This window comes from Taudactylus pleione, unplaced genomic scaffold (assembly GCF_031769625.1).
Source record: "Taudactylus pleione unplaced genomic scaffold, aTauple2 ptg000529l, whole genome shotgun sequence".
Lineage (NCBI taxonomy): Eukaryota > Metazoa > Chordata > Amphibia > Anura > Myobatrachidae > Taudactylus > Taudactylus pleione.
The window spans coordinates 5029028-5054537 of NW_028284931.1; the positions used below are offsets into that span (position 1 = coordinate 5029028).

At 42.6% G+C, this 25510-nt stretch overlaps 1 protein-coding gene across 3 annotated transcripts in view; it reads right to left on the reverse strand.

Moving 5' to 3' along the window:
* UBXN6 (UBX domain protein 6) overlaps window positions 1-25510 on the reverse strand; it is a 261847-nt gene that overhangs the window by 60119 nt on the left and 176218 nt on the right. For 2 of the 3 annotated variants that reach the window (XM_088450838.1, XM_088450840.1), the window contains exons 9-10: window positions 15224-15337; window positions 2893-3023 (exon numbers count right to left, since the gene is read on the reverse strand). In XM_088450838.1, the coding sequence (XP_088306964.1) occupies window positions 2893-3023; window positions 15224-15337 (245 nt within the window). The remainder of the gene's footprint in view (window positions 1-2892; window positions 3024-15223; window positions 15338-25510) is intronic. The other variant, XM_088450839.1, reaches the window with a different exon arrangement.

The following is a 25510-nucleotide window of genomic DNA, read 5'->3' on the forward strand; positions in this document are numbered from 1 at the left end:
CCATGCAGTGCCCCCAGTAGTGGTCCCCCTGATGCAGGCCCCCAGTAGTTACCCCCCCCTATCCAGTGGTCCCTGTAGTGGTCCTTCCTGTTATTGCCCCCAGTTGTGGTCCCCCCAGTGCAGTGCCCCTAGTAGTAGGCCCCTTTTATAATGCATGGCAAATAACTACCGATCAGTGAGCCTTACATCAGTAATAGGGAAAATGATGGAAACACTTTTAAAAGAAAAAGTTGTAGAATATCTCAAATCCACAAATTCACAGGATCCCAAAAAGCATGGATTTACTGTGAGGAGACCATGTGAAACTATTCTTATTGACTTATATGACTGGGTGACTAATGTAATATATAACTGGGGGTGGGGGTGTTACATAGATGTACAGTCAGGTGCATAAATATTGAATCCGATTGAGCATGCATTTCACTTGATGAAGGCAAAACTGAAGGGAAAATGCCCCAAGAACAAGCAGGAACTGAAGACATTTGCAGTAGAGGCCTGGCAGAGCATCCCCAGGGATGAAACCCAGCGTCTGGTGATGTGTTCCAGACTTCAGGCTGTAATTGCCTGCAAAGGATTTGCAACAAAGTATTAAAAAGTGAAAGTTAGATTTAGGATTGTTTAGTTTGTCCCATTACTTTTGGCCCCTTAAAAAGTGTGAGGCACATATAGAAACCGTTGTAATTCCTACACCGTTCACCTGATTTGGATGTAATTACCCTCAAATTAAATCTGAAAGTCTGCAGTTAAAGCACTTCTTGTTTGTTTCATTTCAAAGCCATTGTGGTGGTGAATAGAGGCCAAAATATGAAAATTCTGTCAATGTCCCAAAATTGATGCACCTGACTGTAGCTTATCTAGACTTTAGTAAGGCTTTTGACACTGTTAAATAAACTTGATGGAAGATTTTGGCTCAGGATAGGAAACAGAGTTTTAGTAAATGGAATGCATTCACAGGAGGGAAAGGTTACCAGTGGAGTACCACAGGGATCTGTACTTGGACCAGTGCTTTTTAATATCTTTATTGGTGACATTGCAAATAATATTGAAGGAAAAGTATGCCTTTTTGTGGATAACATAAAAGGTATGCAACAGGGTAGACACACCAGGAGACGTAAGACAAATGTTTGATGATCTAGGTAGACTAGAGGAATGGTCAAGAGCGTGACAACTATAATTAATGTCAAAAAAATTAAAAATCATGCACTTAGGTCTCAAAAACCCAAAGGCTAAATATAGTATTAACAGCACTACAATAGAAACTGTTGTAGTGCTCTTCCACATGAGGATTTGATTATCTCAAAACAACATTTTTAATTAATGTGCTTATGTTTTTATTTGTTTGTGTATAATTTGTTATCATTTTGTTATTAAACACACCTTTTTTCTGAACCAAGCCGTATTAGATCATTGGATCAGGAGAACCTCTATGTAATTATATATGCTATAGTATTAACTATCTATTTTTTGTTTGTATATTTGTATTTAGAAACTATTTGCAATAAGTGTCTGAGTGGTATTATTGGATCCCACATGGTTATTATTAATATTAATTTTATACTTTTGATATTAGCGCTGTTCATTCCCTTCTTTTTTATTTCTATATTTGCTTGGAATCTGACAAACTCTTTGAACCAGCTGCTCTGACAGCGCCATTCCAATCGCATATTTATGTTTTTTTTAAGCATGTAACAAAGCAATGGGAAAGGCAAGTTAGATGCTTGGTTGGGGTTGGGTATGGGATCCCGGGTGTCAGATACTGACAGCGGCATCCTGACAGTCACAATCCTGACACTGAGAGAAAGGTTCCCTACCCCTAATCCTCCCTGGTGCCTAAACCTTACCCTCCTCCTTTAGTGCCTAACCCTAAACCTCACCCTCCCCTAATCCCAGATACTTATTTTTGGGATGCCGGCGGTCAGGATTCTGGCACCGTCTGCCGGGATGCTGACTACATCCCACTTGGTTGCATAGGGAGAGGAATGAGTTGCAGAACAAAAGATGTAATAATGCCACTGGTACAGCTTCATCTAGAATACTGTGTTCATTTCTGGAGGCCATATCTCCAGAAGGATATTAATACATTAGAGATTATACAAAGAAGGGCAATTAAAATGCGTGGCCTAAATCACAAAATGTACCCAGAAAGACTAAAAGTTCTTAACATGTATAGTTTGAAGCAGAGAAGGGAAAGGGGGGATATGATAGAAACTTTCAAATACAGTATATCATTGATTTAAACAAGGCACAGGAGGGAGACGTTCTTCAAAGGAAAAGAAGTATTAGAACACGAGGACATGCACTGAGACAGGAGAGAGGTAGCTTCAGAGGAAATTTGAGAAAAAAAATTACTTCACGGAAAGGGTATTGGATAAGTGGAATAGACTCCCATCAGAGGTGGCAGAAACTAAGACAGTAGAGAAAGTTAAACATGCTTGGGATAGACATAAGGATATCTTTACAATGAACTAAAGATCAAATATTGTGTGAGGTTACCACAAGGTCAAAAATGGTCAGACTAGATAGTCTAGGTGGTTCTCATCTCCGGTCAAATTCTATGTTTTTATGTTATATCATTCCGATCCATGTCAAAACAATATATTGTACGATATATAGCCTATGTGTGTACCCAGCTTTAGAAGTATAACCTCTGATTGACAAGTAAATGACTATCATAGACCAATTAACTTGTAGTAACATTACAAACCAGATCAGTTGTTATTGTTGTATCCATTTCAATGAGTACCATAACTGAATAGTTTTGATTTTGTTGAAAGATGACACGTGTTGTGATTAATAAAATAATCAGTTATTTCTGTCTAGCTAGTGCCCTCCTGACAGATTTTGTTGCAGAGATCTCAGAAGTAAAATGCACCTTTGTGAACCATTTCTCACCTTGTAGTATATATCCATCTGGAAACCGTATTCTCAGAACAGTATAGTTATATTTCTTTACTTCTCGTTGCTCTTGCCTCTCTCGCATTGCTTTCGTTCTCAGCACTGACCCTCGCTCCAGCTTCTCTTTCCTGTAAAAGCGGACAGTGAACAGTCAGATTTCAGGGTACTACATATAGGTTTAATACTGAAATCTGAAATTGAATTAATTTGTTTTGCCCTGAATTAAATGCTTACAATGTGAAATGTAATGCATACAATTTTTAAAACTTAAAAATTTAAGATTTTCTATACAAGTTGGATGGTGATCACGAGAAAATAAGAAGGGAATCTCCTGGCTTCCATTAATTCACGGGCACTAACATTTGAAAGAGGGGAGTCCCCATTGGTGTGAGAGGTGAACGTCGGCTATGCAGGTGCGTGAGGGCTGACCAAAACGCTACAGTGGAGCAGCTCACCGTCAAAATGAATTTGGGGGACACCAGATGTATTTCTAAAATGACAGTTCAGCGAACCCTGCTGTGTATGGGGCTCCCAAGCAAACGGATGGTCACTGCACCTATACTAACGAAGGTGCATCGGCTTAAATTTTCATGCCTGTAACGGAATTGGACCTCCACTGATTGGCGAAGGGTTGCCTTCTCCGATGAGTCATGTTTTCTGCTTCATCAAACAGATGGATGTTGACATGTCAGACGAGAAACATCAGGAGAACAAACATCCTGCAACCATTGTTGGAAGAACACAAGCTGGTGGTGGCAGCATTATGGTCTGGTAATGTTTGATGTTGTAAAGCTGCTACGTTATCACCTTATATGCACTGGGTGGTGATATTAAAAAAATTTTTTTTACGTTTAATACTGTAGAGTGCGCTATATTATATATATATATATACACATACATACATATACACACATACTGTATATCTATAACAAGCACTAATCCACAGCACTCACCATTCCAAGATTTGGAGGTGCAACATGGTACAGTAGGTGACCACATTGTTTAAATAGAAATCATATGGGCTCTGCACTCACCATAATAATGAACAATAATGATAAACAGTGGGGTATTGGTTCATGAATTGATCAAGGCATTTAAGCTTGCAGCCCCCGTCAAGGGACCCCACTTTACTGCAATTTCCTACTCTAGTGATAAACAGAGGCATACATAGATTGTAAGCTCCACTGTGTCAGGGCCTGATGTGCATGACCAAATATTCTCTGTAAAGCGCTGCGGAATATGTGTGCGCTATATAAATAATAAATAAATAATTATAACATGGAAATAGCTATCACATTAGTGGTAAACTCAAGGTATGCTATCGGGTTTAAAGCTCACAGCTACTTTACTTTTAAAAGGTGACAAGGTCACCAAGCAGATTCGGAGCAGGGAAGGTGCTCCTGATGTTGAATTAGACGGCCAGGTGATAGTGAGCTGCTAATGTTAGCTTAGTGTCTGGGAGCCAAGTGCGGGATGTGAATCATAGAACATTTTGCATCAGTAAAAAGCATCGGACAAGGACAACTGCTGTCAAAAGTGGTGTTTCTTTGTAAGGACAATCTTATAAAATGGTGTCATTCGTGGGATACTTCTTCTAGCCACGATCTGCTTGGTTTATTTGCACGTGGGAAAGTTGTGCTGGGTGCAAATGTATAAAGTTTATACCGTGTTATTTGTGAAGAGAAACAAATAAATACACAGTGTGATTATTTTCAAACAAACTCAACTATTTCTGAGCTTTGTTGAGAAAGGAAAAAAAAGTCTTTACCTGGCAGAATAGAACCAAATGTGTTTCTCTGTGTTTTTACTTGGTCTTGTTAAGTTTGGGTGTGGCAGAAAAATCTAAGCACACGCTGCTAAAGCTGGCCATACACGCTACAATTATCGGGCAATACGCCCGATATCCGTGGGTCATCCCGATAATTGTAGCATGTGTGCGGGCGACCGAGGGGTAAATATTGCTCGGTCGGGCATGCCGAATTGTCCAGCATGCCTCTCCGATGCAATATTTATGAGGTAAACTGTCAGCTGCATCGGGCAGTGTATGCCCAACCACGGCCGACAGACATACATTTCCATGTCCAAACAACTGAATTTACCACAGGTAGACTCTAATTAAGCTGTAGGAACATCTCAAGGATGATCAGTGGAAACAGGATGCACCTGAGCACAATTTTGAGCTTCATGGCAAAGGCTGTGAATACTTATGTACATGTGATTTCTTAGTTTTTTTTTTAATTAAATTTGCAAAAATCTCAAAAACTTTTTACACGTCATCATTATGGGGTATTGTGTGTAGAATTTTGAGGACAAATATGAATTTATTTCATTTTGGAATAAGGCCGTAACATAACAAAATGTGGAAAAAGTGAAGCGCTGTGAATACTTTCCGGATACACTGTACCAATTCCAATCACTTTTTGGTTGAAACCTGCGATCACCATACATTGCAGATTGTTTTACACAATCATCTGCAAAACGCAGAATTGCCACAATCAATTGCCATTAGTCTGTATAAACCCAATTGAAGAGACAGTACTTTGATTACTGCAAGATATTGTAGTGCCACATGAAGAAATGTTTTGACTGTATTGAGGTACAAGTAAACTAGGGAACTTTGGGCCTGATTTAGAGCCGGACGCTCTGAATCAGGGCCCTCCTACCTCATTTTGGAGCGGCCTCATGGACGCTCGAATAGCTGTGGGTTACCACCCACAGCTATAGCGAGCGTCCATGATGATGGTCCCGATGGTCAAGACCATCGTGACCATCGGGCTTGCGACGAGACCCTGCAGTAGGGTCTCGCTGCCGCAAGCCCTGGAGTGATTTTGGCTCTATCAGAGCCAAAATCACTCCCACTGACATCACTAGTGATGTCAGTGGGGCCGGACTCAGACGGTAGGCGTTCCTATGGGAACGCCTCCGTCTGGCAGCCACGCCCCCGACAGGGGGCGTGCTGTCACTCACCATCGACAGCACGCCCCCTTTGGTGCGAGACCCCGAGCGACGGATTCACCGTCGCTCGCCGGGTCTCGCGCATGCGCACGACAGAGCTCCCTCTCATGCGCAATTATGCACCATCGACCCGCTTGTGAGCGTCCAGCGCTCGTGAGCGGGTCAGAATCAGGCCCTTTGTTCCTGTGTGTATTGTGAACAAACTGTTCATTTGCAAGACTGTTTAAACACACTTAAGGGGGAATTTTTTTGGTGTGCTGTGCCTCTTAGAATGTAATATGCTGTGGCCGCTGGCAGCTACATTATATTAGTGTCAAAACACTGGCTTCCCGGTGTATGATAAGAGAGGCCCAATTTCGCTACTCAGTCTGCTCAGACAGCAAGATGGAGGAAATCCTCTGAGCCTTAACTAATCTAGCTGCGGTACAATAGGCTCAGCAAGCCCAGATGCTAGCAGTCACTGAGGCCTAGGTGGAGAGCAACAAACTGTTGCAGTTAGATCTGTCAGCTGCAACTGGGTGAATGCAGGCCTGCCGTGATGCAAAAGATGACGATGTTGAGGCATTTCTATAGTCCTTTTAGAGGACGGCTACTCGGCTTAAATGGCCAATAAAGGATTGGGTGGCGCAATTTGTTCCTTATTTGATGGGCGAAGCACAACGGGCATATGTGGATATTTCTGAGGTGGCTAATTATTAGCAGCTAAAGGCCACAATTATGGCATGGATAGTGTTGACAGGGCCTGGGAAAGCACAGCGTTTCTATGACTGGTGATATAGGCCGGGTTCTGCAACACGTGCTCAGCTAGCCGATCTGGTGAAAGTTAACCCCGAGTTGGTTAGAGACTGAACGATCCTCAGTAGTTTGAAGAACTGGCAACAGTTATTGATCTTCATTATGCTCTGGAGAAAATGGGCCGGACAGCAGAGAAAGTAGTCAGACAAAAAAAAAAAAGTCTGATTTTCGTGATGGGGTGAACTATCTGTGCACGTTATGAGGTATGGGGAAAAAAATGTATAGAATACAAGTTGCAGTCCGTAAAAGCTAACCAGCTTCCTCTGGATCAGGATGCGGCCTGGGATTGGCCTTTACTCACCGCTGAACTTGTGTCGCTAGGCTCCAGGCATTCAGACATCAGAGGCAGTGGTGGGTTGTGGCTGAGGATTCTCCCCGGGGTCCGGTTGGACTTCCATGCTTGCGTTCGGACTTCTGTGTTAGCAGGCATGGGCACAGCCATCTTGGTTCATCTCACCTGACCAGTCTCCTCCAATGGCAGCCTTGCAAGTCTCCCAGCTGATCTCGTGATCCAATGACCAGCTGCCTAGGGGTATTTAGGACCGACTCCTGCAACAGGAAGTTGCTGTTCAACATCCTTACTGCATGTACTGTAGTCATTCCCTGTGACAAACGTATCTTGTTCCAGTTGCCGTATTACTTACTCGGTGGTCCTGGCTTCCTGTGTTCTGTGACCTCCGTGTATCCAGTTCCCATGTTCTGTACTAATCCATCCTGAGTCTCTCAAGTCGCACCTTTGTGCATTCAGTCCCTGTGTTCTGTACTACCTCTAAGTTCAACCTATTGTCTCCAGTTGCATTTCTGTGTACCTTTCCTTAGTGATCTGCCAGTGCGTCTGGAGCCAGACACTGGCTCCAGACACTTTCGAAGTAATCTGTTGTTGCGTCCGGAGACGCACCTTTGTGTACAAAAGACGCACCTTAGTTTACAAAATAAAGTGTGCACGATTGTGTATATTGTCCTTGCACATCAGTTCCAGTTGTATATGTCTCCAATGCGCCCTGAGTGGTATCCTCGTGTACTCTGTTCTGGAATTCCAGCATAACTCCATCTCTGCACTTCCAGTATCTTACCAGAGCATTCCTGAGTGTACAGTCTTGTGTTTCAGTGCAAGCCATTCCTCCATGTTTTTCCCAGTGTTACTTGTGTTACATATATTGTCCCAGTCTTCCGTCTCTCCCAGGAACCTGTCCAGAGAGCCGCGACCTGCTCACTTGGTGCGGCGAAAACCATATCCCCAATTGGAGGGGTCAATGGAGAAAACCACCAAGTGGGTTAGACTCTGCGTCTCTGGGCAGGTCTCGCCAAACCTGGGTTTAACCGCAATTGGAAGACTTAGTCCATCACCCCCGTCATTCCCCTGCAAATATCCGAAACCCCTCGGTTCTTAAATCTCAGCAGAGGTAATCTCAGTGCCTGGTTGTGACAGTTTGAACAGCCCACAACATGCAAGCCGCCAGGTTTCTGGATCAAACAAATTGTTCAGAATTATTTTCCCAGATACAAGCTCTCGAGACCAGTCTGTAACTCTTGAATCAGCAGTTGCAAGAATTTTCCGGACAATTAAAAATGTTGTTTCCCGTTCTCACTACATTATCCCCAATGAATTCTCAGTCAAGGGAGTCTCCTGTGTCTGTTCCTTTCAAGGCTCACGTTTCATCCATACCTAGGGTCGAAAATTCTTCTAAATTTTCTGATCCATCTCCCTAGTGTCTTTCGGCCTCTGTCTGAAACCGGTGTTACTAAACATTCCACAAGTTTCCTCCATCTATTAGAGCAACTACAATTTCTGCTCCATCAGATTTCCCAAGGTCTGTCTACAGGTTCTAGTACCACTGCTGATTCAGGTACCGTTTCCTCAACTTAAGATAAAGTGAGGTATCGAAGCTTCCATCGTCCTCGACTTACTCAGTTTGAACGCCAGCGACGCTGAGAATTTAATCTGTCTATATTGTGGACATGAAGATCACTTTATTAAAGATTGCGTTCTTCGTCCACTAAGAAATAGCGAGAAAAGTGTGAATGCTCATGTCTGCACTTTTGGTTCTGTCCAACAACCAACAGAGGTTTCAGTATCCCTTGGTCCAGATGAGGGAGAAAGGTCCACCAAAAGTCAGAAAAATATTATTTTTAATTGGGGACCAGCCACAAGATATTGTTATCCACATCGGGAAATTTCAAGAAAATAGCTTTCTCTACGAAGCTCCCAGAGACACAAGTTTCTAGTGGAGCCGGGCTCCAACCGGACAAAATCTGTTCCATACCCTATGCTAGGAATTCTCGTTATCTAGGAGGTTCTGGAGGGGCAACTATGTCGCTATCCACTGGGGAGGAGTCTGTAGTCACCACGCCAGAAGCGGGTTTATCATCATCTTCAGAGGAGCAGTTTACCTCATCAGAAATCAGTATCTCAACTGAGTTTTCAGAACCGATTAGTGTACATTGTTCTAAAGTCTTTAAGGCTATTTCCAGTACTCCAATAGCAGCATTCATTCAATGAAGTGCAAAAATAATCTTTAAAACAACCAACTTCTATCTCAAGTCCTTCACCCCAGGAGGGGGTTTCTGTTTTGAGTTTCACACCCCAGGAGAGGGTTTTAAGTTTAATTCCCCAGGAGGGGTCATCCGGTGTTATACCCCAGGAGGGGTCATCCGGTGTTATACCCCAGGAGGGGTTTTCGAGTGTTTTACCCCAGGAGGGGTTTTCGAGTATCGTACCTCAAGAGAGGGTCTTGGGTCTCTTACCTCAGGAGGAAGTCTCTGATCTTGCATCCCAAGAGGGGGTTTCCTGTTCCGTAACCCAGGGGAAAATGTCAAGTCAACCTCCCCAGGAAGGGGTTTTTGATCCCATACCCCAGCAGAGGTTTTCAAGTTCTATACCCCAGGAGGGGGTCTCAAGTCTCATATCCAAAAAAAGGGAAGTTCCAGTTTATCACCCCAAGAAGGGGTTTCTAATGTCTCAATCCAGGATGAGGTCTCAAGTTTCGCATCCCAGAAGGAAAACTCTGATCTTACATCTAAAGAGGGGGTTTCACATTCTATACCCCAGGATAAAATGTCAAGCCAACTTCCCCAGGAAGGGGTTTTTGATCCCACACTCCGCATGGGTTTTCAAAGTTCTGTACCCCAGGAGGGGTCCTCAAGTCTCATATTCCAGAAGGGAATTTCAAGTTTATTACCCCAAAAAGGAGTAACAAGTTTCATGCACCAGGAAGGGGTTTCACATCCCAAGAGGGAGGTTCTAGTCTCACACCCCAAGGGGGGGTTTCAAGTCCCATACCCCAGGTGGGGGTTTCAAGTTTCTCAAATATCTCTTTCCAAAAGGGGATTCCAAGTTCGATATCCCAAGAGGGGGTCTCCGATTCAAGTTGCACACCTCAGGTAGAGCTTTCGAGTGTAGTACCTCAGGAGAAATCTACAGGTGTCTCTCTCCAGAGAGAGGTTTCAAGTGACTTATCCTTCCCAGTAGATTTTTCTCCCAAAGATAAAAGCTAGTTCTGCAATTAAAGCTTTCAACGCCTTGCAAAATCCCCTAGGTTCAAATAAATACCTGGAAGGTCTAGCTTTCACATTAACAGGAGTTTTGGAGTCCTTAACTAAAAATGAGGCAAAGACATTAATAGAAGAATATGAAGGTAAAGTCTTCGAAAATATTAGTATTAAGATCAATTACTTAATCATGGGATGTGATGAGGAGAGTCCAAACGAAAGAAAGCAAAGGGTTTAGGGATTAAAATTATAGATGAAGACTACCTTCGTGTATTAATTAATACCAACTCCGATTCTTTTGAGTTTCATTCGGGTTCTTCTGGCAAGTTGAGTGAGGAGATTCAATCAAATTTAGTTGAACCACCCAATCCGCAGTCTATAGAATCTCCAAGTGATCTGGTCTCCAAGGGAAATTCTGTAACTCTGGAATTATCTAATGCATTGATGCCCATAGTTTCTGATGGAGAAGTGCCCCAAAACACTGCATTGCTGAAGTCTTTTGACACACTAATGAGAACCAATCCATCTTGTGGTATTACTCCCACCAATTTTGTTCAATTTCTCATCTTGAACTTCAGAGGAAGAGCTTTGGAGTGGGCTAGCCCACTTATTGAATCCAAAGATCCAATCCTACAAGATGTGATGGCTTTCAGTACGGCCCTAATTAATGAATTTACTCCTATGAATCCATCTTCGATTTCCTTTTCTGATAAAGGTTTTCGTTTGATTTCTCCACCATCAGATATTAAACTTAGATGTACCACCTTACTCCCTTGTCAAGACAATGCACTGACCAAGTGTAAATACATTAAGCTTATTGCAATTAATTGCTGGTTTACAGTGAACATTTTCTCTTAAGTATAGTATATATTGCCTTTCCACAGGCTATACCTTTGCTATTAAGTTTTAAAATGTTGAATATAATCTCTGTATCCAGACTATTAGATTTGATTCCATCAGTGTATATTTTACTACCATATCTTATGTAAAGGCCAGTTTTGCCCTTTCTTTTATATGATCAATTTTATAATAAACATATTGTACTACACTAAGTGGACTCCTTCGTTTCCTTTTTTTGTATTACTATTCCTCCCTATTTTCATTTCCCTCTACTTTCCATATTCTCTACAAGTATGCGTCAGTAATACTTCAAACTTTTGTTAAAAAAAAATCTGTTGATTGTTCGGTGGGTTAACCTTTTTGTTTAACCATGTCCGCATCTATGGGTAGCACGTGGCTATTCCGGGTCACCGACCTGATATGACAATAGGCAGTATTGACATTCGTAGATTCGGGCAGTGGTCACCCTGGTGTCCAGCACTCTTTTTCCAGAAAGACTGATGGACCTGCTGCCGCCAGAAAAGGTCCTGTATGTCCATAGGGCCACTGAGAAATATGACCGTGTCTGTCTTCAGGTAACCATGAGAGAACAAAAGGTGCAAGTGATAGCAGCAATAGCACCTCTTATTCTGGGGTGAGACTTTGCAGTGTTCCGGGCTATTATGTGTGACCGGATCGGTCTGGACATGCTGGCAACCGAAATACCGGCTGGACGTTTGACCCTACATGATCCTGTTGCTCACATTCCGGAACTGGAGGGAAAAATCAGAAAAGCAACAAGATCTGGAGCCTGGGTGCCAGGCTTTGGCTGCAATCAAAGCAGCGTCGCATTCCAGATGACATGAGGTAGTAGTCCTGGCAGGTGAAGGAAGCGTAACGACAGACTTTGCCAGTTGGAGAATATTGGTCTTCTGTGTCACTCCAAGACTTTGCTCGAGACCAATTAAATGATTGTGCATTAGAAAATGCCTTCAGATATGTGATGAAAGTGAATGGAGTGTGGAAGGCTGAGAGGCCGGCCAAGGGTAAACCATACTTTATACTAGATATGGACCTGCTATATAGGGTGGCTGTGGTTCAGGAGAAAGTAGTTAACCAGCTCTTGGATCCACAAGTATACATACCTTTTGTATTAGTGGCAGCCTGTACACATTTGGGGAGAAAATAGAGTGTTCTAGTAGTTTTAGTGGCCAGGCATCCACATGTCGGTGAGGAGATACTGCCAAGCTTGCACAGTCTGTCAACATACCATATCTAGATCTAATTTTACAGTTCTCCAGGTACCCCTTCCTACAGTCCCAGATTCAAAAGTAAAGCAAAAATTAAAAGGGGCACAGGAGCAGCAAAAGAGGGGTTCTGATGCTCAAGCCATATGCTCCTATAATTATCATCATTTATTTATATGGCGCTACAAGTGTTCCGCAGCGCTTTACAAAATACATAAACAAATAGGTGACCAGCGACTTACAGCACAATACAATACAATGCAGGACATGGATAATATACATTGCTACATTAGCGACCATAACACCCAAATAAGCAACAGAGCATAAGCAACCTGTTACGATCCTTTAGCAATTGTTGGAGGTATTGGAGATACGAGGCACATCGAAGAACAGTCACAAGCAGAATATTAAAATCATGGTTGTTTACTTTATAAATGATATGGTGGACCTGGAGGGCAAGTGCAAACACAACATGTCAATGGTGCAGTAAGGAGCTGATACAATAGGACAGTCAATAGAATATACTGTAGACTTACAGCTCAAACTAAAGTTGTTGAATGGCCAGGAATCCAAGTTGACAACGATGCTTGAAACGTGGTATAGAAGCAGGATTGCTGGATGGCCTGGAGGGCCTAGTAGACAATGATGCTTGAAACATGGTGTTGAAGCAGGATTGCTGTAAGGCCTGGAAGGCCTAGTAGACAGCGATGCTTGAAACATGGTGTACAAGCAGGAGTGCTGGATGGCCTGGAATGCCTAGTAGACAGCGATGCTTGAAACGTGGTGCTAGAAGCAGGATAGCTGTATGGCCTGGAGGGCCCTGTAGACAGCAATGCTTGAACCCGAGGTGCTTGGGTCACTTAGAAGCCGGTGAGCAGAGTACACGCAGCATGTACAGATTATAACTGGAAGTCTGGATGCACAGAAAGCAAGTTGCATAACCAAAAGTTCCACATGAAAACTCTATAGCCGATAGGGCGGCGACAGTCCAGGAAGTTCAAATAGGATCAGCTGCCAATCAGGCAACACTAGGAGGAAACATGTGAAATCCTCTGAAGTCTGGGTCTCCTAGCAACCGGCAACCTAGAAGCATGGTCAGGAGCAGGAGGAATACTGGCAGGAGACAAGTCCTGGACTGGACTTGTAACACAACCAAGTGTTAGATACCCTAGTGGGGAGTAAGAAGTAGATGAAAGTAAAGTAAGGAGAAGCACAAGTGGGTAGAGGGCCTTGCCCATAAGAGCTTACATTCTCAAGGGGAGGGCCAGACAAACAGGGGTGACACAGATGGGGTAGACAGGGAGGAAGGAGCATTTAGCAGCAAGTTAAGATGTGAGCTGGAAGGCTTTGATGAAGTATAATGCAGGTGACAAGGGGTTTGACCAAAAGGTCAAATGGTGTGCACGTGCCAGGCCCTTATGAAAGGATAGGGTTCTGTAGGCCCTCCAGTCTTCGACACCCATCTCCACAGATTACAGAGGGAGGTGACAGGAACATCAAAACTGGGGCTCCCCAAAATAATGTTGATGCCCGCTTATGGAAGTTTGCGCTGCACAGGACAGCTATGTTGCCAAACTTGGCGAAGCATAGTGAGGGGAAGGTGAGAAAAGGAAAATGCTTTTCAGTTAAAGGGTCCACTTCACCAAGCATGGCAAAGCTAAGGGAAAGGGTATGTGGCAAAGAGGGCTCCTTGCTGTGTTCTGCTATAAAGAACAGGAATCATTCCCTGGAACAAAGAGGCTGGATACCTTTAAAACACAGCTGCACTACATGGGTCTAATTGGTGTGTGTATGTATGATGCATAAAGGTTCTGGGATTCAGCGGGAAGGTGCTCCTGATACTGAATTAGTTGGCCAGGCTATAGTGAACTGCTAATGTTAGCTTAGTCAAGGAGCCACATGTGGGATGACAATGACAACTGCTGTCAAGAGTTTCTTTTTAAGGGCAATATATATAAATATATATATATATATATATATATATATAATTTGAAGAAAAAAGAGCGCACTCACCAGGCTTTTTCAAAAAATGAAAGGTATACTAAGTGTTTTATTCTTGCATCACATAGTCATGGATGGTCAACGTTTCGGTCCACGCAGGGACCTTTCTCAAGACCAACAACCTGCACAGCAACCACGCATAATTGGCTGCTGGTCTGCGAGCAGTGGCTCGCAGCCGGAGCCAAACTTGACTGACTGGAGCTAGGACAGTGAAAGCACCGGTCAGCTGCCGAAGTGAAGTGCTGGTATGACATACCGGCACACTTCGAGCACTGTGTGTGTATATATATATATATACATATATAGATAAGTCCTATGGTTCGGCACTCCAATATAGTAAAAATATGGCCCTCGTGCCCTCTGCCAATGTGGATACACAACAAAAAGAAAGAAGCAGCGGCACTGAAGGTCCAAAATCTTGTATATATTATCACCAACGTTTCAAGGCCACAATGCCTTTTTGTCAAGGTAAAACAAACAATGCAATATTCAGTCTTACCTTAAGTAGCCTTGAAACGTTGGTGATAATATATACATGATTTAAGACCTTCAGTGCCGCTGCTTCTTTCTTTTTGTTGTGTATCCACATTGGCAAAGGGCACAAGGGCCATATTTATACTATATTGGAGAGCCGAACCATAGGACTTATCTGTTTATTGGGTCTCACAGCGATTCCCTAACGGGTTAAGGCACCCAGCTATTATTTTTACCTGGAGGTAACTATCCTCTGCACTGTTTAGCCGGAGCTAAATGCAGCAAGATTACAACTATGGAACAACAGACAGCCTCCGCCTCATCAGGTCTTTTGGGGTGTAGAGGCATGACAACAGTACGTGGAGAATATTTCAGCTACACTGATGATGAAACTGAACAAATTTTATTTAAGGAGCAACTCTCAAGTGAGGATACAACAAGCACTAATGAGAATATTTTTCAGCAATTATTGAAATTAAAAAGAAGGGAAATTGATTTCCAACTTCATGGAATATCGCTGTGAGATTACTACAGAGAAAAGATGTTACCTCGTGGATATAGAGTAAAGAACACACCGACCATTGGCCGCTACAATCCCGACTTTTGTCGACGCTGGATAGGTATTCTCAACAAGTGTGGAATGGACTTGATGATCCTTGTCACTGAGGAGGCAAGTAGAGAACGTAAAGTAACTAAAGAAAAAATTTCCCACTTGGAAATGGCTCATAAAAGAATTTTTTTGACAACATTGCAGCACAAGAATCATATCATAAAATCAAGAACCAGTGTGACGCCTACCGCAGGGACTTAATTAAATTTAAACAAAATAAATAGCAGACTGTTAAGTCTGATTACGATGAGAATAAAGTGTATCGCTGGCTAATGGGAGGTGAACCGAGGAAACAACCTTTCTTTCGTCCAAAACAAAACTGGAGAAAACGTAGAGAAGGATTTGAAGTTGGTCAAGCTACATCAAATAGTGACAGTGATTTCACTGTCCAGGATACAGAAGGATCTAATAGGACCGCATCACTCCCTTTAGATGTACCAACAGACACAGAAACAGCACCCATAGGACGCCCACCCATCAGGGGGGAGGGGCAAAATGAAAGGCTCCAGAGGACCATGAACCAGAAAGAGGAACTAACATACAATCTATCTTCTAGATCCTTTAGTGATATAGAAATGACAGTACTTAATAAGGGTCTATCGTTTGTGCCAACCAATGTGCATAATGAATATCAGTGGCAATATGATCTTCAGAAATTTTCTAGAAAACTACGGTTACGAGAACACTTTCAACACAAACAGAATCCTTCAACTAATGAGAAATTTTCAACTTTCCTACAGAAAAGATCAACATCTAAATTTGATCCGCAATCAAATAACTCATCTATAAAAACCTTAACTAGATTGTTGGATGACTCAGTTCAACGTTACAAAGCGGCAGATATACCTTTACATCATAATCTATCTAAAGCTGAACGAACCGCCCTGAGGGATCTCAGTAAATATCGTGATGTCATTTTTCGCCCAGCTGACAAAGGAGGAGCAGTCGTGATCCAAAATCTTGAGTATTATAAGAACGAATTACAAAGACAACTATCGGATGAAAAAGTATACACCCGTCTGGCAACTGATCCTACTTTGGAATACAAAAATGAATTGGATAACATTCTACAGGAAGCGACCAATGAGGGCCTTATCACAGAGAAACTGCAATCAGCATTGATGCAAAACCATCCGGTGGTACCTATTATATATACAGTACCTAAAATACATAAATCTTTAATTAACCCACCAGGTCGCACAATAATCTCTGCTAGAAATTCAATTTTTCAACCAATATCTCAGTTCCTAGACAGTGTGATACAACCATATTTATTTAATCACACTAGATTTTTAAAAGATACGACATCCTTCCTTAACAACATCAACCGTGTGAGGACTGTTCCACATGGAACATTGTTATGCACTATGGATGTGTGTAACTTATACACAGTGATTCCTTACTCACAAGGATTAGAAGCAATGCGGTGCTTCTTGACTGCTGAAAAGATGCATGAACTGGATTTGGATTTCCTTCTGAAGCTTTTGGAATTAACCCTGACAAGGAATTATTTTCTATATAATGGCACCTTTTTCTTACAAGCAGCGGGTTGTGCCATGGGTAGCAACGTGGCACCAACCTATGCAAACATCTACATACTACAAGAAGAGACACAGATGTTCTTCTCTAAACAATCAATCACTGAACACATACTTTACTTTTGTCGTTACATAGACGACCTCTTCATGTGCTGGACTGTCGGAGAGGATCTTTTTCTAGAACTTATGCAGCAGATTAATGCGAGATCTTCACCTATCCAACTAACATTTCAATACAGTAAGAAAACAATTAACTACCTGGATGTACAGATATTGGTAAGGGACGGTGAATTGATCACCAATGTTTATAACAAACCTACAGATAAGAATAATCTATTGTTGGCAGCAAGCCATCATCCACAATCTTTGAAGAAAAGTCTGTCCAAATCACAAATGATGAGGGCAGCACGTATCACTAGTGACAAAGAGGAAGTTGAAAAAGCCATCGACCAGGTTATAACTAAATTTAGGAACAGGGGCTATAACTACAACCTCCTAAAAAAACAGAAACAAGAAGTATTACAACTTCCACGGACGACATTGCTACAAACTACTACTAAGAAAAAAGAAAAAGTGATAACCTGGAAACACCAATATTCAACTATAAGTCCTGTATTACAACATGCCACTAAAGCCTTGTGGCCTATCATTAATTCTGATAAAGAACTACCTGGCCTTCATGGACAAAGACCAATGACATGCTTCACTAGAAGCCGGAATTTAAAGGACTATATTATGCACACTGATATTACGGGATTCAAACCAACAGTGCACAGTGGTGTATAAATTACCAGGGTGTTACAAGTGCTTAAAATGCACTACTTGCCGTAACATGGTAACAGGATCAGAGTTTAAAAATCCACATAGTGGCAAGCTATATAAGATCAAACATGTTGTTACCTGCACTACCCCATTTATCATATACATAATCATTTACCCTTGCGGCATGTTGTATGTTGGAAAAACGGTAATAACGATGCGTGAGCGAATGGCATTGCACCGCTCCGCGATACGTGCAGCCCTCTCAGGCAAACCTACAGATCAGCCAGTTGCCAGACACTACGTTGAAAGAGGACATAGGCCCTCATTCAGAGCCGCACGTTAACAACAGTACGCTCGTTCCGAGCGATGTTTGCACATCTGCGCATGCGTACGCTTTTTAGTACGCATGCGCGAACCAGTCAGTGCGGCCGAAAATCCTTTGTACGCTATATAGCGAGTGCCGGCTATTTTGAGTGACAGAATGAGGCGTATGTGGGTGGTAACAGGGGAAGGTGCTTGAAAATGGGGAGTGGAGATCCGAACGCAGGCGTGCTTAAAGGTCAAATCGGGCGTTTTATGGGTGTGTATATTTAAAACAGCAGCGTCATTGACCACGTCACTGGGTTATTTTATAGCCCGAACTGCACGCAAATTTGTGGTAGCAAACACCAACCACAAGAATAGCGAGCAGTTCATACGCTGGTCGATGTACTCGATTAATCTAATAAATAGCGGACATGACGTAGGATGCGTGCGGCCAGGGGGCGTTTTTAACAAATAAACGAGCGTATGTTTTGCTCGCTCGTTCAGACTTAGAGGCGTGAACAGACTGCAATGTGCGTACGGATCATTTGAATAGCCACCCCTTGTTTTTAAACGAACGACCGCAAATAGCGTACGGCTCTGAATGAGGGCCATAGTTTGGCAAATTTTCAACATCAAATAATTGATCATATACCTGAGTCAATGATAAGAGGGGATAGAGCAGGACAGCTCTTAAGGCTTGAAGCAAGATGGATTATGACATTGGATACTATCAACCCTAAAGGATTAAATGACAAGATCTGTTGGGACATGTTATAATCATCAAAGCAGATGTAAAGACAACGATATACCAGTCATAACCTTTACTTATCCTTATCCTCTATTATTCGCTATGCCATATACCTCTGTCTTCACAACTTTACTATTTGGTTGCCTGTGTCAGCATGAAAGTTATATATGTTTCAGATATACATTTATTTTTGACAGGTGTCTTATATGTATATAGTACATTATCATATACCAGTTCAGTTGGAAACATCTTACATTTACCATTATGTAATGACTATTTTGAATGCTACACTTGTTTTAGCAACATGACTCAGCTCCATGTTATGTCATCAATGCCATACTTATTATTCTCTGATAGTGCTTTACTTGAAGCCCCACATACATGTCTTGTTATTTTAATGGTGTTGGTGTTTCACTGTATGTTTATCTTTGTGCTGCAGCCGGGAGACGGAAGGGAACTCTGTTGTGAATCCTGTTGCCATGGTAGCGGGACCACGGGGAGAACCTTGACGTCATCATCGAGGGACGCGCCCTGCAGTGTGCGGGCGCGCGGGTCCCACGAGGCTGCCAGTCACATTCAAGCGGTGTGGTTACTTAAGGTAAGACTGAATATTGCATTGTTTGTTTTACCTTGACAAAAAGGCATTGTAGCCTTGAAATGTTGGTGATAATATATACAAGATTTAAGACCTTCAGTGCCGCTGCTTCTTTCTGTTTGTTACATACATATATATATATATATATACACACACACACACACACACACATATATATATATATATATGCCGGGTATACTCCTGAAGAAGTCTCTTTAGTTAACACAGCTGGTTTACTAGTCACTGTCCTGAATAGAGCTGACGCAGACTGACTGGCTGACTACTTGGCTCATCTCTCCCAGCTGCTCTGGCCGGACTGTCCCCAGGGCTACACTCTCCCCTGTGCCTAACTGCAGCTGTTTACAGCCATGTCTATAGCTCAGCAGCAGCCACAGAGAGGTGTGCACTGGATGGGAGCGAACACCAGTCTGGCTGTCAGTTGTGCTGACAGTTGTTATATAGCACTCTGAAATCAGACCCTCTTTCTTTGACAGGAACCAATCAGCTGTATGACTCTGCCCACTTCTACAACCATTGTATGAGTATATGACCCACACCTGACACAGCAACACAATGGGCACCCAGCACTATTGCCCAAATATACTTACAATAGTTTGACAGAACAGTGGCAGGAGTGTGAAGGCAGTTAAGGTCAGAGATGTAACTAGGAGAGGAATGGGTGAGGGATGTGTAAGCAATTGTGAGAAGCTTGAATTGGGTTTTGAAGGGGAGCCAGTGTAGAGCTTGTAGGAGAGAGACGACAAATGTAGCATGTTTGGAGAGGATGATGAGCCGGGCAGCTGAGGACAGATTGGAGTGGAGAGAGGTGGGAGTCAGGGAGGTTACAGTAGTCCAATCTGGAGATGACCAGTGAGTGGATGAGGGTCTTAGTAGTAGGGTGAGAAATGTCTGATCCTGGAAATACAAATATATATATGTAACTGTATATGTAGTAACCGCCTTAGCTGTTAGTTTCCAGACTTCCCAACAGTACATGTTACAGATCAGCCAGCAGGTGCACCCGGAGGGTTCAATAACTGACATTTTGTAGACTACCCAGCAGGTCATATGTTCCAGGTCATCCAGCAGATGTACAGGGAAAGTTCACCAACTGTCACATTTTCCAGAGCACAATGGTGTTGCATTGTAAATGGCGGGTGGACATTTTTCAACAACTCTGAATTGAAACTACCAATTAAAGCGCCAATATTTTTCTGCAAGTCTATGGACCAAGACCATTAATTTGGTATATGATGTGACCTGCTCAGGCAATGGCATCATATAAATATGTCACTCATAAAAGTCGTCCTTCTGATATTAAAATATAGATACTGGCTTATGTACCCGGTTACACCTGGGTAGACCTTAGATATTTACTGCTTCCATTTCCATCTCACCACTCCAGTAACACATGAATCATTCACCTCTATAGTAATGCATCCCCTTCCTCACCTGTGTACTAACAAATTCCACTTCCTTACCTCTGTAATAACACAGTTTCCTCACTTTCCCATGTCAGGGAGTAAACATTTAGCCCTTTTCACCCACGTAGGAGTCAAATATTGAAAAATCTCTTAGTGGGTACCTAGGTCATGGAAGGCAAATACTCCCCGATTTTCATATTTCTAGTAGGTCCATGTTATGGGCTGGGCGTTGATGAGTTACTGTGTCAGACAGTCAGGACATTAGATTATATAAGAGGGCTGATTGAAAAGCAATGATACTGCCTCTGTATTTCTGTCCCATAGGTAGATGTGGCAACGCTGTGCTGGTTATTGTGAAGCTCATATATCGATGTGTCTGAACCTGTGGTTGGACTGCAGTAGTCTTCTTTGTTTGGTCACAGCAAGTGGAAGATCTTCGTACGTTTCATCATGGCGGATAAGGAAGACATTCCTCTGAGATTACGGCAGAAACGTGATTGAATTTTGTGTTGAAGTTGGAAAAAGCATTGATTAAACTCATGAAATGTTACGGCAAGCATATGCTGAATAAACAATTAGCCGTTCTGCAGTATTTCGTTGGTGGAAGCACTTCAAAGAAGGTAATACGCAAATGACTGACAAAGCACATTCTGGGAGAACATCCACCGCGGTTACAGATGTCAACATTGCCAAAGCTGCGGAGATGTTGCAAATTGACAGAAGGTTGACTCTACGCAAACTTTCGGCTTCACTTGGCATCTCAATCAAATGGGTTCAGCATATTGTGACAAAGGAACTGAAAATGCATTGCGTGTATGCCAGGTGGGTACCCAGAAATCTCACAGAGGAGCAGATGCGCTGAGGAGTTGAATCGTGCAAGAACACCGTTCGAATGTCGGAGAGGATACCCAATTCCCTATCAATTGTGTCGAATTGTGGATTCGTCATTATGATCCAGAATCCAAACATCATTATGGAAACATGCAAATTCGCCTCCGCCCAAAAATTTCTGTGGGATTCCTTCGGCATGTAAAGTCATGCTTCTGTTGTTTTTTGATGGGCACGGTATGATTCTACAGCACTGGGTTCCTGTCAGGATGTGGCCTGGGATCAGCCGCTACTCACCTCTGCGCTGGTGTCCTTGGGCTTAGGTGTCCAGACGCTGGGAGTGGAGGTGAGTGGTGACTGAGTATTCTCCCTGGAGTCCGCTAGGGCTTCCATGCGTGTGTCCAGGTTTCCGGGGTGCCGGGCACGGGCGCAGCCATGTCGACCCATATCACCTGACTAGTCTCTCCCAATGATAGTCCTGTGGTCACTCAGCTGATCCTCTGATCAGCCACCCAGGGGTATTTAAGTCTGACTCCAGGAACAAGTAACTGCTGTTCAACTTCGTTATTCCAGTGCCTGTGATACTCCCACTGTTGCTCTGTGCTAATTCCTTCAGCGTGTTGCTTCAGCCTGCTCACAGTTTTCCAGTTTCCTGTATTAGCTTCCATGCTAACCCTTAGTCTGAGACTTTAGCTTTCTCACATTATTCAGTGTTTCATGTCTCTTTCCTGTGTCTTTGTATATGTACTGCTAATTCTAAAGCAGCTTTCCTGTGGCTATTACCCTGTGTCACTGAGGTGTCAGATTACCTGCTAGTACTAATTAGCTCACAGCTGGACCTCCCAGCACTCTCCTAGTAATTGCCTTTGTCCAGTACCAGCATTACTAGCTTCCCCAGTTTATTCCGGTCTTCCCTCTGTGTTTCACTGTGTTTATCAGCTCCAGAATCTGTTGCAGTTCCTGTACATTTTTCTGTGTTTCCAAGATAGCCTGCGACTGGGATTACTACATGTGCCTGTGTCCACTTCTCTGTGTCTTGTCTGTGCAGCCAACACCTACATTTATAGCTTTCCAGTATGTTTGTGTTCTTTGCTCTGTGTCTTGTCTCTGCAAATCAGCTCCAAACATATCTAGCAATTCCCAATATATGCCTCTGTTTTTCGGTGCAATCAGCACTTCGATTTCTCAGTGATTCTCAGTACACTTTCCAGTATTCCTATGCTAGCCTGTGATTAGGATCCCCAACAGCGTTCCAATATCTAAGCATCCAGTTTACCTCCTGTGCCCTAGCATTTGCTTCGTTAAATATAGTTTCCGGTCTTCTGCCATTCCCAGGTACCTGTCTAGAGGGCCGCGACCTGCTCACTTGGTGCAGCGGAAAACCAAATCCCAATTGGAGGGGTCACTGGAGAAAACCACCAAGTGAGTTAGACTCCGCGCCTCTGGGCAGGTCTAGCCAAACCTGTGTTCGGCCACAACTAGGAGTCCTAGTACAGTCACTTCCCAGGTCACCCGAACCCCCCAGCTTACCGTCCTCCACAGAGGAACATTTGCACCGGATCATGACAGTTCCCAGTGGACAGACAATAGTGACTACAATGCAAACGTCCTGAAAACCCATTTGCGTGGAGCCATGAGGAAGAAAAGACCACATTTGCTGAAGAAATAGTGATTTTTGCTTCAAGACTATGCCCGACCACATGTTGCTGTTGTTGTATTAGCAGCACTGACTGAAATTAATAGGACACAACTGGAACAGCCTCCATATAGGGTAGACTTAGTGCCATGTGATTTCTGGGCATTCCAACCCTAAAAAGAAGTTCTCAACAGATGATGAAATGAAAAATACCACAGCTCCAACACTAAAGGTGTCACAAAACAGTCTACTGCACGTCTTTGAATCATCGCTGAAATGCTGCAAAAAATGTAATCAATGTATGTTACTTTGAAAAAGAAAAATGTTCAGATTCTGTGGAGTCATCTGATTCTGAATTTAAAAAAATCAGTCATTATTTTTCAATCAGCCCATATATATATATATATATATATACACATACACACATACACACAGTAAGGTGCATAAATATTGGGACATTGACAGAATTTTCATATTTTGGCCTCTATTCACCACAATGGCTTTGAAATGAAACAAACAAGATGTGCGTTAACTGCAGACTTTCAGATTTAATACATAGAGGGTAATTACATCCAAATCAGGTGAACAGTGTAGGAATTACAACGGTTTCTATATGTGCCTCCCACTTTTTAAGGGGCCAAAAGTAATGGGACAAACTAAACAATACTAAATCTAACTTTCACTTTTTAATACTTTCAGGGGTATTCAATATGGAGCGAAATGTCTTTTTTTGCGATAATTTCGCAAAAAATGACGTCATTTTCGCTGGTTTTGGTTTTACACTGTATTCAATTTCAAAGACTTTTCGCAAGTTCGAAAAGTCTTTGAAAAAAAACGGGGATAACTTTTCACCACTGAATAGGTGGCGAAAAAAATGCAAAATTGGGGTTTAGGGGTGCTGGCTATTTTTTTTTTAAGCCTGCACCCCCTGGGAATGACATTTTAAGAATAACTGTGTCAAAAAAAAAAGTTTTTTAAAAAAATAGGGACACCCCAAAAAATTTATTTAAAAATTGGGGTAAAAAAATAAATAAATGGGAAAAAAGTGTTTAAAAATAGGGAAACAGGTTCAGGGCTATTCTGCAAGTATGCGGCAGGTGTATTCTAGAATAGGCTATTAGCGGCAGGTGCATAGTTGCAGTATTTTTTAAAACTTACTTTAGGGACATAAAAATATCCTAGTACCCATTTTCATGTACCCCAAATTTGATGGGACCACTTAAAAAAAACTAAAAAAATAACCTAAGTGCTCTTCTGCAACACTTCTTCAATGTCGGGAAAAAACACCTGCTGCGGCTATTTAAATCCCCGACTTTCATTCGTAGCCTAAAACAGGGGTACCCATAGTGATCCCTCATGTTTTTACAACTTTAGGGGGGTCCTACAATTTATTCAAGGAAAAATTTGTTTTTTTACGCAGATCCCACTTCGCACCTTCCCGTTTTCGTAGGTTTCATATCGTGCCCGATACTTTATCCACGGAAAGTCTCCGATGTGGAGCGAAAAGTCCAATATGGTCTTTTCGCTCTCATATTGAATACCCCTCTTTGTTGCAAAACCTTTGCAGGCAATTACAGCCTGAAGTCTGGAACGCATAGACATCACCAGACACTGGGTTTTATCCCTGGGGATGCTCTGCCAGGCCTCCACTGTTTGTTCTTGGGGCATTTACCCTTCAAGTGAAATGCATGCTCAAATCGGATTCAGGTCAGGGGATTGACTTGGCCATTGCATAACATTCCACTTTTTAGCCTTAAAAAACTCTTTGGTTGCTTTGGCAGTATGCTTCGGGTCATTGTCCATCTGCACTGCGAAGCGCCGTCCAATGAGTTCTGAAACATTTGACTGAATATGAGCATATAATATTGCCCGAAACACTTCAGAATTAATTCTGCTGCTTTTGTCAGCAGTCACATCATCAATAAATACAAGGGAACCAGTTACATTGGCAGCCATACATGCCCACGCCATGACACTACCACCACCATGCTTCACTGATGAGGTGGTATGTTTTGGATGATGAGCAGTTCCTTTCCTTCTCCATACTCTTCTCTTCCCATTACTCTGGTACAAGTTGATCTTTGTCTCATCTGTCCATAGGATGTTGTTCCAGAACTGTAATGGCTTTTTTAGATGTTGTTTGGCAAACTCTAATCTGGTCTTCCTGTTTTTGAGGCTCACCAATGGTTTACATCTTGTGGTGAACCCTCTATATTCACTCTTGTGAAGTCTTCTCTTGATTATTGACTTTGACACATATACACCTACCTCCTGGAGAGTGTTCTTGATTTGGCCAACTGTTGGGAAGGGGTTTTTCTTCACCAGGGAAATAATTCTTCTGTCATCCACCACAGTTGTTTGCCGTGGTCTTTTGGTGTTGCTGAGCTC